Source organism: Prenolepis imparis, unplaced genomic scaffold (assembly GCF_030444845.1).
Source record: "Prenolepis imparis isolate NDT839.2.m4 unplaced genomic scaffold, iyPreImpa1.0 SCAF_5, whole genome shotgun sequence".
Classification (NCBI taxonomy): Eukaryota; Metazoa; Arthropoda; class Insecta; order Hymenoptera; family Formicidae; genus Prenolepis; species Prenolepis imparis.
In genome coordinates, this window is record NW_028141163.1 from 11,317,422 (window position 1) to 11,329,863 (window position 12,442).

General features: G+C 30.2%; 3 protein-coding genes across 5 annotated transcripts in view; all 3 read left to right on the plus strand.

The window, feature by feature from the left end:
- The window catches only part of N (neurogenic locus Notch protein), a 260,129-nt gene that overhangs the window by 166,002 nt on the left and 81,685 nt on the right, over positions 1-12,442 (plus strand). The window lies entirely within an intron of this gene.
- Positions 5,095-8,574, plus strand: LOC145936781 (retinol-binding protein pinta-like). Its single transcript, XM_083039336.1, has 5 exons — positions 5,095-5,323; positions 6,156-6,315; positions 7,473-7,575; positions 7,679-8,051; positions 8,292-8,574. The coding sequence occupies exons 1-5, from the start codon at positions 5,161-5,163 to the stop codon at positions 8,390-8,392; spliced, it is 900 nt and encodes a 299-aa protein (XP_082895462.1). The 5' UTR covers positions 5,095-5,160; the 3' UTR covers positions 8,393-8,574.
- LOC145936783 (retinol-binding protein pinta-like) lies at positions 9,312-12,068 on the plus strand. 2 transcript variants are annotated; one of them, XM_083039339.1, is made up of 6 exons: positions 9,312-9,545; positions 10,376-10,535; positions 10,990-11,092; positions 11,187-11,239; positions 11,420-11,559; positions 11,816-12,068. In XM_083039339.1, the coding sequence occupies exons 1-6, from the start codon at positions 9,383-9,385 to the stop codon at positions 11,890-11,892; spliced, it is 696 nt and encodes a 231-aa protein (XP_082895465.1). In that variant the 5' UTR covers positions 9,312-9,382; the 3' UTR covers positions 11,893-12,068. The 2 variants fall into 2 exon arrangements, with proteins under 2 accessions (XP_082895465.1, XP_082895464.1); XM_083039338.1 differs by having other exon boundaries at positions 11,187-11,559.

The window sequence follows — 12,442 nt, forward strand, 5'->3', positions numbered from 1 at the left end:
TTAATGTTCGCGCACGCGTAAAAGGGCTTATCTGTCGATATCATCTACGAGGATTTGATTTTATTCATACCGCGAATCGGAATCTCACAGTCTCATTAGTCTCGAAAATCTTTTATATATATGTATATTTTGAAATCACATAAAATATCAGAAATCACAATCAAATAAATTGAGTCAGTTGATGTTGCTCGATTTTTTTTCCAAAAAGAATACTATTTTATTTGAGAAAATAGATAAATTAATATATATAGAAAATAGCGATTATATTTTAATACTAATATATTCCAACATTTAAGGAATTCGTGTATAAACAAAATTATAATATCAAGTCAACCCTTCGAACAAACGTATCGAATTCTTCCATTAATTTATCGTAATATTTTAATTTATACTGATTTTCTAAAAAATAACTTCGCAAGATATTTGTACATTTATTAAAATTAATCCTCTTTTCTAATTAAACGCACGCGAGGTATCCGCGAATAAGAACGCGGAAGGTCAAATAAAATTATGCAGGGGGGAGTTGCATCGCGGAATATCGCGTGAATATCGTTAAGATCGCGAATACATTATGGACTATCGCGCCTCTGCAACTGGTCTGATGATAGGAATGCGAACTCATTTAAAAGGCAAGCAAGACGGCGAGCTAGAAAGGGCATCATCTGGAAAGGATGACTTCGGGTAAAAATCCCTCCCTCGTTCTCTCCCTCGGTACCCCATAATAAATATAGCGACTGCCAACCGTAGCGGTGCATGGCGGTTAATATACGTTTCGTTACGGACAAAGACACTTCATTAATAATCGAAAGCACATCTTTTGTGTCCGCGGGCCTTCGACGCCAGGTCGAAACGTGTGCATGCGCGAGTTGCATATACAGTGGATTTGCCCATCGCATTAGTAGCTGTTCGTTAATCAACTGTCCGCGAAATTAATTGGATTTCAGCGGTTTACAATTGGCTCGTTTGCCTCGCGTTGATTGTCAAACAACTCTCAAAGCGCACCGTCTTTCATGCAGGTGATGATCATAATTTCGATAATAATTGTATAAGTGCATAAACGCGATCTAAAGTTATTACATCTGTAATTATTTTTTTTTTTTTTTTTTTTAATATCAATTGATTTAAAATTATTAAAAACCATTTTATCGATTTGAAGTATCAATTTACATTTTAATCCACGCTACTTATGTACGTTGAATTTTTTTCACTCTATATACGTGTACTTTTTTTAATACAATTTTTTAAAAGAAAAAAATACATGCTGTTGCAACATATGCTCTTTCCAATTATCAACACTGTATATAATTTATAAATATTAATGCTAAAAACGCGATATCGCGTGTGTCGGTATTATTTATCATCTCCGCTATATGAATTATTTCTTCGTGGCTGTTGGTTCAAGATCTACACTAGAAATATATATATATAGCCAGGTGCTTCGTTTCGAGACCGTTAAGCGTTTTTTGTACGCCTCCGAACGAACGAGCGATGAATTAGAGGATCCGCGTTTTTCAACGACCCTCCACGTCCCCTTCGTCGGGCGACGTTTGCACGAGGGGATGGGGAGGGCGTCGTAATTAGGAAGATATTACTCAAGGACAGCTCCTCTTTCCCCGAGCAGGATCATTTCTCTCTTACATAGGCCTCTAGGGCCTCTCTCGCTTCGGGGGCGTACGATTTATTCAGACTTGTGCGCGAAGGACAACGATTTGAGAAATTATCAGTAAATTACCGTACACGACTTTCTGTCCCCGCTGGCGATGATAAAGGGCGAACTACCCTCTGGCCATGTAATGCCAAGGTTCTTTTCGCATTCTTTCACACGAGTTTTCATCCATCGACTTGAGATTAAACGGGTGTCATTATTATTATCTATTTATCGCTTCGGAAAACGATATCTCTGAGAAAATTTTCTCGAGATGAAGAATATGTCTAATATTAAATTAAATAATATATTGATCTCTCTGTTTGTAACATTCGACTTTTGTTAAACTTGATTTTGCAAACTTTTTCTAAATTTTGTTTCAATTATGCTTTGAATAAAAGTCAACGTTTTTTTGGCAATTTTAATTGTACGTAATTTTTGATAAAATTACAATTTCTTTAGATCAAATCACATTTATTTTTGAATAGGTTAAAAAATTGATAAAAAGATAATTGATAACTGATAAAAATTTCTTATCTTTATTTATATAATTAATGGACACCTTATCTCTCGACCAAACTGGCAGTATATTTATTAAGAAAATCACAACGTTTCGACCTCTATATTTGGTCCTTATCAAGTGATATAGTTTCTTAAAGTTATACACTTATGTCAAATTGATACGCGTCATGCTAGACAGACAGTTTATTGCCGATCAGTCGGCGTATCAATTTGACATAAGTGTATAACTTTAAGAAACTATATCACTTGATAAGGACCAAATATAGAGGTCGAAACATTGTGATTTTCTTAATAAATATACTGCCAGTTTGGTCGAGAGATAAGGTGTCCATTAATTTGTTTTTATATTACTGGTGATTCTGATTTAACATCTACCACACCTATTGTTTATTTATATAATTATTGCATTCGTATCAATTTTTAATTAAAAATTGGAATTAATTTAAAGAATATTCTCAGAGATAGGTTTATTTAACCGGACGATTTCGTTCATATAGGTTTTTAATCCAAACCGCGTGAAGCTAATAATCATTTATGAAACAAATTTATTCCTCTTCAGTAATGACTACACATAGATTTCGCAGGCATATTCGAAAATGGATGATTCAATTAACGGTTGACGTGCATTTCTTTTTTCTTTTCTTTTTTTTCTTACAACCACCGAGGAAGCGTCAGCAATTTACCGAACTCAAACGCGGTTTTCGCCGCATTCTTCATACACCACGCATTAATATCGCCAGTGATTAGCCGGGACTTCGGACCCACCTCATCTCATTTATCCCCCTTTTTTTCTCCTCCCGGCCGTTTGATACCACAAGTCATTAAACCTTGTAAATCGGTCCTCTCTCTTCCTCCCCTCCTCCCCTTCCCCGTTTTCCCTCGAGCCTCCGTCTCATCCGTCTCTTCCTTTGACGATTGCCCACTCGGAGATTCTAAAGGCCGATAAAGCGGCAGGGCTCTTTGCTCCGGATGGCCCGTAAGCAATTCTCGGAGGATTAGTTTATTAATGGCCACTGGGCATAATTATCGGCTGCTCGGCGTCAAGCTCGATCGTTCCGTTCAAGTGATGCTTTCACGATTTGTGCATTTTATTTATTCTTTTTTTCCTAGTTCGGAAAACCTTCACTTATCACCCATCTTTCGCGGTCGCATTTTTCGTAATTGGAATAATGACTTAAGAGAGAATAAAAAAAAATTATATACATATATATATATATAACTTTTTTCTTATTCTTAACACTCATGATTCTCGAAGTAAGACTGTAAGAAATTCCTTAATATATTTCTCCGTGCACTGTCTTAATTCGACATATTTAGCTAGGAACCAGCACGATGACTCACGAAAATCAGATTTCTTCTCTCTTTTTCAATCGTTCTTTAATTATTTCAGTTTTTGAACAGGAGGTCCATTCAAATCGACGAATAATCATTGCAATCTTTATCTTGCTTCTAAAGTCATCCGTGTATTCTATGAGTCTAATAATTTTAATTAATTGATTAGTGCTCAAAAAATTATTTTAGAAAATCTTTTAAAATAACTTAAGTTTCGAACGAGTCAAACTGATATATATGAACAATTAGACGAGTTAAAATTTACGTTATGTTAATTCACATAAATAGTAACGATATGTTTTCGAAAATATTATTTCGTGATCATCACGTGACACAAGTTTAGTTCTTCTGATAAAATCATCTTATCTTCGATGAGATATGTCTATATAAATATATGAAAAAATGAATATAGATTATAAATTGAATATTTCGATTAAATCTTTGCAAGGATTGAAAAATAAGTTATCTCGAAAATGATACTTTTAAAAATTTTATCAAATGAGAATATGCTTATTTTTTGACAAGAGAAATACGATAATATCAATTTATATTCTATTTATATGAGACATTCTGCATACATTTCACTTAAGAGCATAAGCGATTTTAAATAATAAAAAGGCTAAACAGACAAAATAGAAGTATAGCATATAAAATAATAGTAAAATAATAATAGACAAATGTCGGAAACTCTTTTGCTTAGATCATGATTGGCTTTGTCGTAATATACATATACATATGTTTTAAAGAAATAATGAATATACATTACATACACAGACTCTTTTTTCTAATGGTTATTATATATATTTCACAATCCATATATTTGATAAATATATACTCAGTTTATTAAAAATTAATTAAGCTGGTATAGCGCTGATAAAGTGATACCAATACATATTAATATAATCACTTTTTAACTAAAATCGTAGACACACACATATACAGTAGCACTCAAAAGTCTTTTGATAAGTCAGATCAGTTTTCATGTGTTACTTTTTGTTAATAGTGCTGTTAGCTTTGTAAACAGTGCTCAGTTATTTATTTTGTCCTTTGTACAATACGAACGTATCTTTCGTTATGATTCGAAAATATTTTCAAATTTTTGTTAAAAAACTTTTTATTTAAAAGTAATATACCAAAACAGCGAACAATTTTATATTGGCTCCGTTCTTCTTTTAAAGGATATATTACAGCGTCCTTAAGATCAACTGAATATTCTTTTAGATGTCTTTCCATAATTAGCCTGTTATATTAAAAAAAAGTTTAATAATGACACCTTTATATATTAGTGTCATTATTATCTTTTACTATCACTAATTAATTATTTATAGTAATCAACCGTATCAAAAGACATTTGAACTACCGATCAAATATTACTTTTTTCGAAGATATTTTCGAGTTATAACGAAAAATACGTCCATATTGTACGAAATACAATAACTCAGCACTGTTAACAAAGAAACGCATGAAAACTAATAGTCAAAAACTTTTGAGCGCTACTGTACATATGTCGTCGTCGCTATGATGAGCATGCGCGAGATAGCAAGGTTGCTTAATAAATTCCGTGGCACATTTCGGAGCACCGCAGATTCGAATGTGTCTCCTCGCTAGATAAAGTTCCGTGGTTATTATTATTTGTTCCGTGGTTATTATTGTTTGTTACGATGGCAGACTCTCAAAATTGTTACGATAATTTTCCGCATAAGTTGACAAGTGAGCAAAAGGAATATGCAGCGAAGGTTTTAAATGAATCTGACGAAAATAGAGAAAACGCTATCGCGGAGATTAAACGCTGGATTCAAGAGAGCGATTTGTGCGCACGAACTGGTAAAAATAACAGTTTTACTATTAGAGATTCTAAGATATTTTTGAATGATGACTCAATTACAGTTCAATAATTCTAGAGTATCAAAATTGATCCAGAGTATAAAAAGTTATCATTGACTAACATTAATACATTAATATGAAATGATATAATGTGAGATTACGTCAAACTCATTGAATTCGTTTCTTTTACTGATTGTGAGAAATAGGTGTGGCAAAATCTTACATGATTTTATTACGAAAAAGTAATTCGAAAATCTCGATTAAAATAGAATTTTAAAATTATCTACATATATACAGGACAAGACACTCCAAAATTACGTTTATAATGATAGAATTTAATGTACACAATTCCTAATCATTCTCTTAAGCATACGTCACATAATATCCATTAAGTTTTTTATTTCTTCATATTAATTAAATTATGTGAATAATTTTCTAATGTTGTTTGTTTGATATCTATTTGTAACGGAAATTACGAGATTCTTAATCAGCAGTTGTTGAAATAGATAAACATATATAAGAAAACTATATCATATAACTATATAAATATATAAATATAATATTTGATACCGTAATATTGCGGAGAGATAAAAATTAAATTATTAAATATTTAAATAATAGTTTTTACTTTTTTTCTTTCTTTTTCTCAAATACAGTGAAAGAGATGTATTAATATATTATTCTTTCTAGTAAAAAGAATTTAGAAAAATATCTTAGAAAAATATCCGTCTCTAAAATTATGCCACACTATAGACTCATGCTCCTATAAAATTTATCCAGTATTATTTTGATTATGATTTTTATTTGAGGGAAAATGTTAATTTACATACAGATGACTTCTTCATTTTGCGATTTTTGAGAGCTTGCAAATTTAATGTCGAGAAAACTAAAATCAAGATGCAAAATTATCAAAAGCAACGAGCTAGTCTACCGGAGTGGTATGCGAATAGAGATCCACTACAACCGAAACTACAGGAATTGCTCGATTTGGGGTAACAAGTATTCCAAAATATTATTATAAGAGTGCTAACGTTTATATGAAACTTCACGGGGTTAAAAAAGTCTGAATCACAATTTTAATAATAATTCTGGATTAAATTCTTGTAACAAATAAGTTATTAGACCGTCAGAATTCATATACAATCTCGAAATTTTTTATCTATTTTGTGACACATAGAATGTCCTGTACAAGGTGTACAAAAAAAGTGATACCAAATTTTAGGAATATATGTAGTACTCGTAAAAACAATCCAAAAAGTTTTAATAAGTAATATTCGAAAAACCGTTTATTTCCGAGTTATAAAGCATTTTCTGTTATAGACAAAACTCATTTCGAATATGTTTTGTATGATATATTTACATGCGTGTATGATATATTTACACTGCTCGTCTTTGAGGGGGTCAGAGCAGGGAATCATTGGAGAATTATCTTGTAAATAAATCTTGTTGGTAGTGTACCGAGCAAAATTCGTGCCCCGTGCACAATTATTTAATTTCAACGAATAATTAATTTTAAAACGACGCACCACTATATCGGCGTACGACTTTTAAGCTTTTTAAATTCTATGTTACTTTTAAATCGATAAGTTTGTTGACAAGTTCTTTGTGTCGGTTCATCTACGAACGCTCGCGTATAGTCACCGATTATTTGTTTTGAAACGATAATTGTTGACAGTTTTTGCGTTGTCTGAAAAGTAGCTAATTTTTACACAAATTCTGAAATAATAGACTCATTTATGTATGACAGAGCAGCTGTAGATTGAATTTATTTAATAATTGAAAAATGCTTTAAAATACTTCTTATTAGATTATTAAGACTTTTTGGTTCCTTTTCACGAGTACTACGTTCTTCTAAAATTTGATTTTTTAAAATATCCTGTATAATCATAATTGTATCCAAATGATTAATTCTTTCATTACTCAACAAAGTCGAATTTTCATTAAATGTCTTTCACTTCTATATTATTATTTTATTAATTAATTTATATATATATCGAAAACTTCAAAAATATAACTCTTGAAAATTTAGCTTATTTTAATGATACAACATAATTCACTTTACAGTTTCAACAAAAACATTTTATATATTAGTTGCAAAACTAAATATAAAAAAATTGTAAATATTTTAAAATACTTTGTTTGCGCTTAGAATTTGTTTACCCTTGCGAAAGTTGGACAATCAAGGAAGATTGGTTCTCATCGCGCGTTTTATGTATGACCCACACGTATTTACATTAACAGAAGCAATTAAGGTATTATTAATAGCATAACACTCGTGCGACAAATGTCACAAGCATTATTTTAATTTAAAGCGGCACTTTGAATTTATTTATATTTTTGGGCGGATTTTTTAAGGTCTCAACTATGGCCGTAGATGTAGTTTTGAGAGACAGCGTTGAAACATCCTTGTACGGTTTAGTACTAATTATAGATTTTGGATATGCAACTTTGCGTCATGTTGCTCAAGTGACACCTTCCGTTCTGATGAACATGGTTCATGCGTGGCAGGGTTGCTACCCCGTAAGAATACAGTCACTTAACTATATCAATGTACCGGAATATGCTGCATTTGCTTTGTCGATTACTAAGTATTTTTTGAGCAATAAACTGAAGGAAAGATTGCATGTCTATTCGCGCAAGACGGTGCATGATTGTTTCAAAGATGTGCCAGCTAATATTTTACCTGTCGAATATGGCGGTACTGATGGTACAATGCAAGAATTAAAAGGTAATTAGACAAAAGAATAATAAATTTAATTGTGATAGATAAAGGATATTTTTTGTTATTTAATAACAGTTGCAAAAATAAACAAAAGCGGCGATTTCTTTATACGTATATACAATTATAATATTTTAAGTCATTTATTTACGTAACATTTTCTACAGCTAACGACATGAGCATTAAATTCGTATACTTGTATAGTGCCTACACATTTGTATTGTGTAATGTGATCTCTTATATTTGCAGAATATTGGAAGAAAGTGATCAAAGAGAATCGCGAATGGTTTATCGATGATGAAAAATATAAACCAATTCCGAATTATAGTAATCAAAATAGAACGGAATAAATTGAAATATATATACATTAATTTTTTTTAATACGCAAAAATATATTTATATTTTTTCGAAAGCAGCAATGTAACGGAAAAAATAGTTACATAAAATGCAATCGATGCTATTAGCACTCGAAATAAATTAATATCTTTTATAAATAAATATATAATATTTAATATTTAGCATTATTTTATATGAGTAAAATTTATGCATGCATAACTCTTGAAAGAAATAAAATTTTTGTGAATTCATGCAATTATTTCATATAATTGTGTAAATTTATTTTTCATGACAATCTTGTTCTTTATGATCTTTATTTATGATTTATGCAACGAGAACTATCATCTTAAAACTGCCCCCTTTTCTCTTTTTTTTTCTTCTCCGATTTATAAATATATTTTTAAACTTTTACTCTCGGTTTTTTAAAAACAATTAATTTTTTTTTAAATAAAGAGTACATACTTTAAGAATATTATCATGAGAATGTATAATTTATCTTACACACATATATAGAATATTATGTTCTTCATATACATATCTCGCATAAGCATATACATGATTTTAAACATTAAAATAAGAATATAGACGAATGCTGAGAACGTATCTGCTACAATTATCAGATTGGCAATGCTTTTTCCTAATATATGCATATTTTTTAGAGAAATAATGTCTCTACATCACGTCCAAAGATTTTTTTATCGGTTACAATCATATTTTTATATATATGGTAAATATAATCAGTTCATTTAAAGATGATAAAGATGATACAGCGCTGAAGGTAATTCGCATTCCAATACAGTCACTGTCTAATGAAAATCATGCATGCACACGTCCAGCGAGCAGACACACAGATGTACATGTCGCTATCATTAATATGTTACGCATGCGTGAATAGCAAACTCGCTTTATAAACAACGTAGTATACTTCGGACAATCGCAGATGCGAGTGTCTCCTCGATTTGTAAAGAAGTATCAGCAGATAAAGTTCCGCGATTATTGTTACGATGGCAGACTCTCAAAATTGTTACGATAATTTTCCGCATAAGTTGACAAGTGAGCAAAAGGAATATGCAGCGAAGGTTTTAAATGAATCTGACGAAAATAGAGAAAACGCTATCGCGGAGATTAAACGCTGGATTCAAGAGAGCGATTTGCGCGCACGAACTGGTAAAAGTAACAGTGTTATAGTGTTCTATGATATTTTTGAATGACGGTTTAATTACGGATTACGGTTCATCAATTCTCCGGAACATTAAAATTAAAATTAATCCATAGCATAAAAAAGTTATCGTTAAGTAGCATTAATATATTAATATGAATTATAATGGAGCATATTGTGAGATTATGTAAAATTCATTGAATTCGTTTCTTTTACTGAGAAATAGGTGGCAAATTCTTACATGATTTCATTACAATAAGGTAATTTGAAAATCTTGATTGAAATAGAACTTTTAAATTATCATACACGGAACACGACTGCAAAACTTAGAAATTAACGTACACGTTTCTCAATCATTCTTTTAAACAGTATTTGGCGTAATATGCATTATGTGCGCGTATCTTTTCGTGTTATGTAATAGATAAAATAATGTTTTTTTATATTGAGACTAACAGCATACTCGAAATTTCGAAATTCTTATTCAGCAATTATGATGTAAAAAAAAACGTGTAAAGAAACTATACAGGATATTAATATCTCTCAATGCTCAAGATTGATATTTGCAATTTATAAATATAATATTTAATACCGTAATATTGCAGGGAGATAAAAATTAAGTCATTAAATATTTAAATAATGATTTTGATTATTTTTCTTTCTTTCTCTCACATACAGTATAGTGAAAGAAATGTATTAATATATTATTTTTTCTGTTAAAAAAAAATGTTAAGAAAATTTGCCATCTCCAAAATTATGCTGCTCTAAACCCATGCTCCTATATAATTTATCCAGTATTGTCGCGATTATGATTATTTATTTGACGGAAAATTTTATACAGATGAACTTTTCATTTTGCGATTTTTGAGAGTCTGCAAATTTAACATCGAGAAAACTAAGACCAAGATGCAAAATTATCAAAAGCAACGAGCTAAACTACCGGAGTGGTATGCGAATAGAGATCCACTACAACCAAAACTACAGGAATTGCTCAGTTTAGGGTAACAAGTATCCCGAAATATTATTATAAGAGTGCTAAGGTTTATGTGAAGTTTTACTGTTAAATTTGAATTACAATATAAATAATTTCGGATTAAATTCTTGTAATTAATAAGTTATTAGACCAGAACTTATATGCAATCTTGAATTTTTTTATCTTTTGATACGTAGAATACTTTTTATAACAGTTTTATCCTAATGATTAATCCTTTAATCATTTTAAAGTCGAATTTTCATTAAAATATCTTTTTCATTTTTATATATGCGATAATATTATTATTTTATTAACAATTATTTTTATATTTATACGAGGAAAAGTTAAAAAGTATAAGACTTGAAAATTTAGCTCATTTTAATGACAATAGTTCTTTTATAGTTTTAATAAAATATTCTATATATATCCGTAAAACTAAATGTAAAAATTTTGAAGAATTTTATAATACTTTGTGCGTTTAGAATTTGCTTACCCTTGCGAAAATTGGACAGTCAAGGAAGAATGGTTTTTATCGCGCGTCTTGTGCATGATCCAAACGTATTTACATTATCAGAAGCAATTAAGGTATTATTAATAGCTTGTCACTCGTGCGACAAATGTCATTATATTAATTTAAAGCGATACTTTGAATTTATTCATATTTTCTGATGGATTTTAGATCTCATTAATGACCATTGATGTGGCCTTAAGAGACAGTGTTGAAGCATCTATGTATGGTTTAGTAATAATTATAGATTTAGAACATGCAACTTTGCGCCATGTTCCTCAAGCGAAACCTACCACTATAATAAACATTGTCCATGCGTGGCAGGATTGCTATCCCATAAGAATTCAATTGCTTAATTATATTAACACGCCGGAATATGCTAAATTTGTTTTGTCTATTACCAGGTATTTTTTGAGCAATAAACTGAAGGAAAGATTTCATGTTTATTCGCGCAGGACGGCGCATGATTGTTTTAAAGATATACCAGCTAATATTTTACCGGTCGAATATGACGGTACTGATGGTACAATTCTAGAATTAAAAGGTACGACAAAAGAATAAACTTAATTGTGATATACGTGAACAGTAAAAGACATTTTTTGTTATTCAATAATAGTTGCAAAGAAAAATGAACGCGACGATTTTTTTATACTCGGTAGAGTCAAGAAATACTTAAGTAATTTTTCCAATCATTATTTACGTAACATTTTCTATTGTTGATATCGATATGAGCATTGAATTTATATGCATATACTTGTATATCGCATACATATTTATATAATGTGACCTCATAATTGCAGAATATTGGAAGAAAGTAATCGAAGAGAATCGCGAATGGTTTATCGATGATGAAAAATATAAACCAATTTTGAAATAGTAAAATGGAATCGAATTTTACGCATAAAACATCAAGTTAAAATTGTGTAAAATTGAAAAAGTAGCAAGGGAAAGGGATTAGAAATAGTTATTAAAATAAAATCGCTGCGTCTGTGTGTTTGTGTGTGTGTATATATATATTAGCGCGAAATAAATTAAGATTTTTTATCAAAATAATTTTACTAATTATACTAATTTTATTAATTATATACATAATTTTGTAAAAATTACATATATATATATATATATATATATATATATGTGAGATATTTCGTATTTAACATTATTTTTATACGAGTAAAATTTATGTATAACTCGAAAATAATTAAAATTTTATGAATTAACGTAATTCATATAGTCTATCAGAAGAGTAACAATACATATATTACACAACATATCAATATAATGACATTCTAATTAATCTTTAAACTACCGGGAAAGCCACTTTTGTGGCTCTGAACAAATCTAGAAATTCTGCGCTGTATGATATTTATATATATAAATTTTTGGGGAAAAAGGAACATATCTTAATGAAAAAGTGCCAGCAGCGT

Excerpts from the sequence above, each read along its gene's own strand:
- LOC145936783 (XM_083039338.1), top strand. The coding sequence starts at position 9,383 with ATGGCAGACTCTCAAAATTGTTACGATAATTTTCCGCATAAGTTGACA. Across the intron at positions 10,536-10,989 it reads CAGGAATTGCTCAGTTTAGG|AATTTGCTTACCCTTGCGAA; the intron begins GTAACAAGTATC and ends TTGTGCGTTTAG. Across the intron at positions 11,560-11,815 it reads TACAATTCTAGAATTAAAAG|AATATTGGAAGAAAGTAATC; the intron begins GTACGACAAAAG and ends TCATAATTGCAG.
- LOC145936781 (XM_083039336.1), top strand. The coding sequence starts at position 5,161 with ATGGCAGACTCTCAAAATTGTTACGATAATTTTCCGCATAAGTTGACA. Across the intron at positions 6,316-7,472 it reads CAGGAATTGCTCGATTTGGG|AATTTGTTTACCCTTGCGAA; the intron begins GTAACAAGTATT and ends GTTTGCGCTTAG. Across the intron at positions 8,052-8,291 it reads TACAATGCAAGAATTAAAAG|AATATTGGAAGAAAGTGATC; the intron begins GTAATTAGACAA and ends TTATATTTGCAG.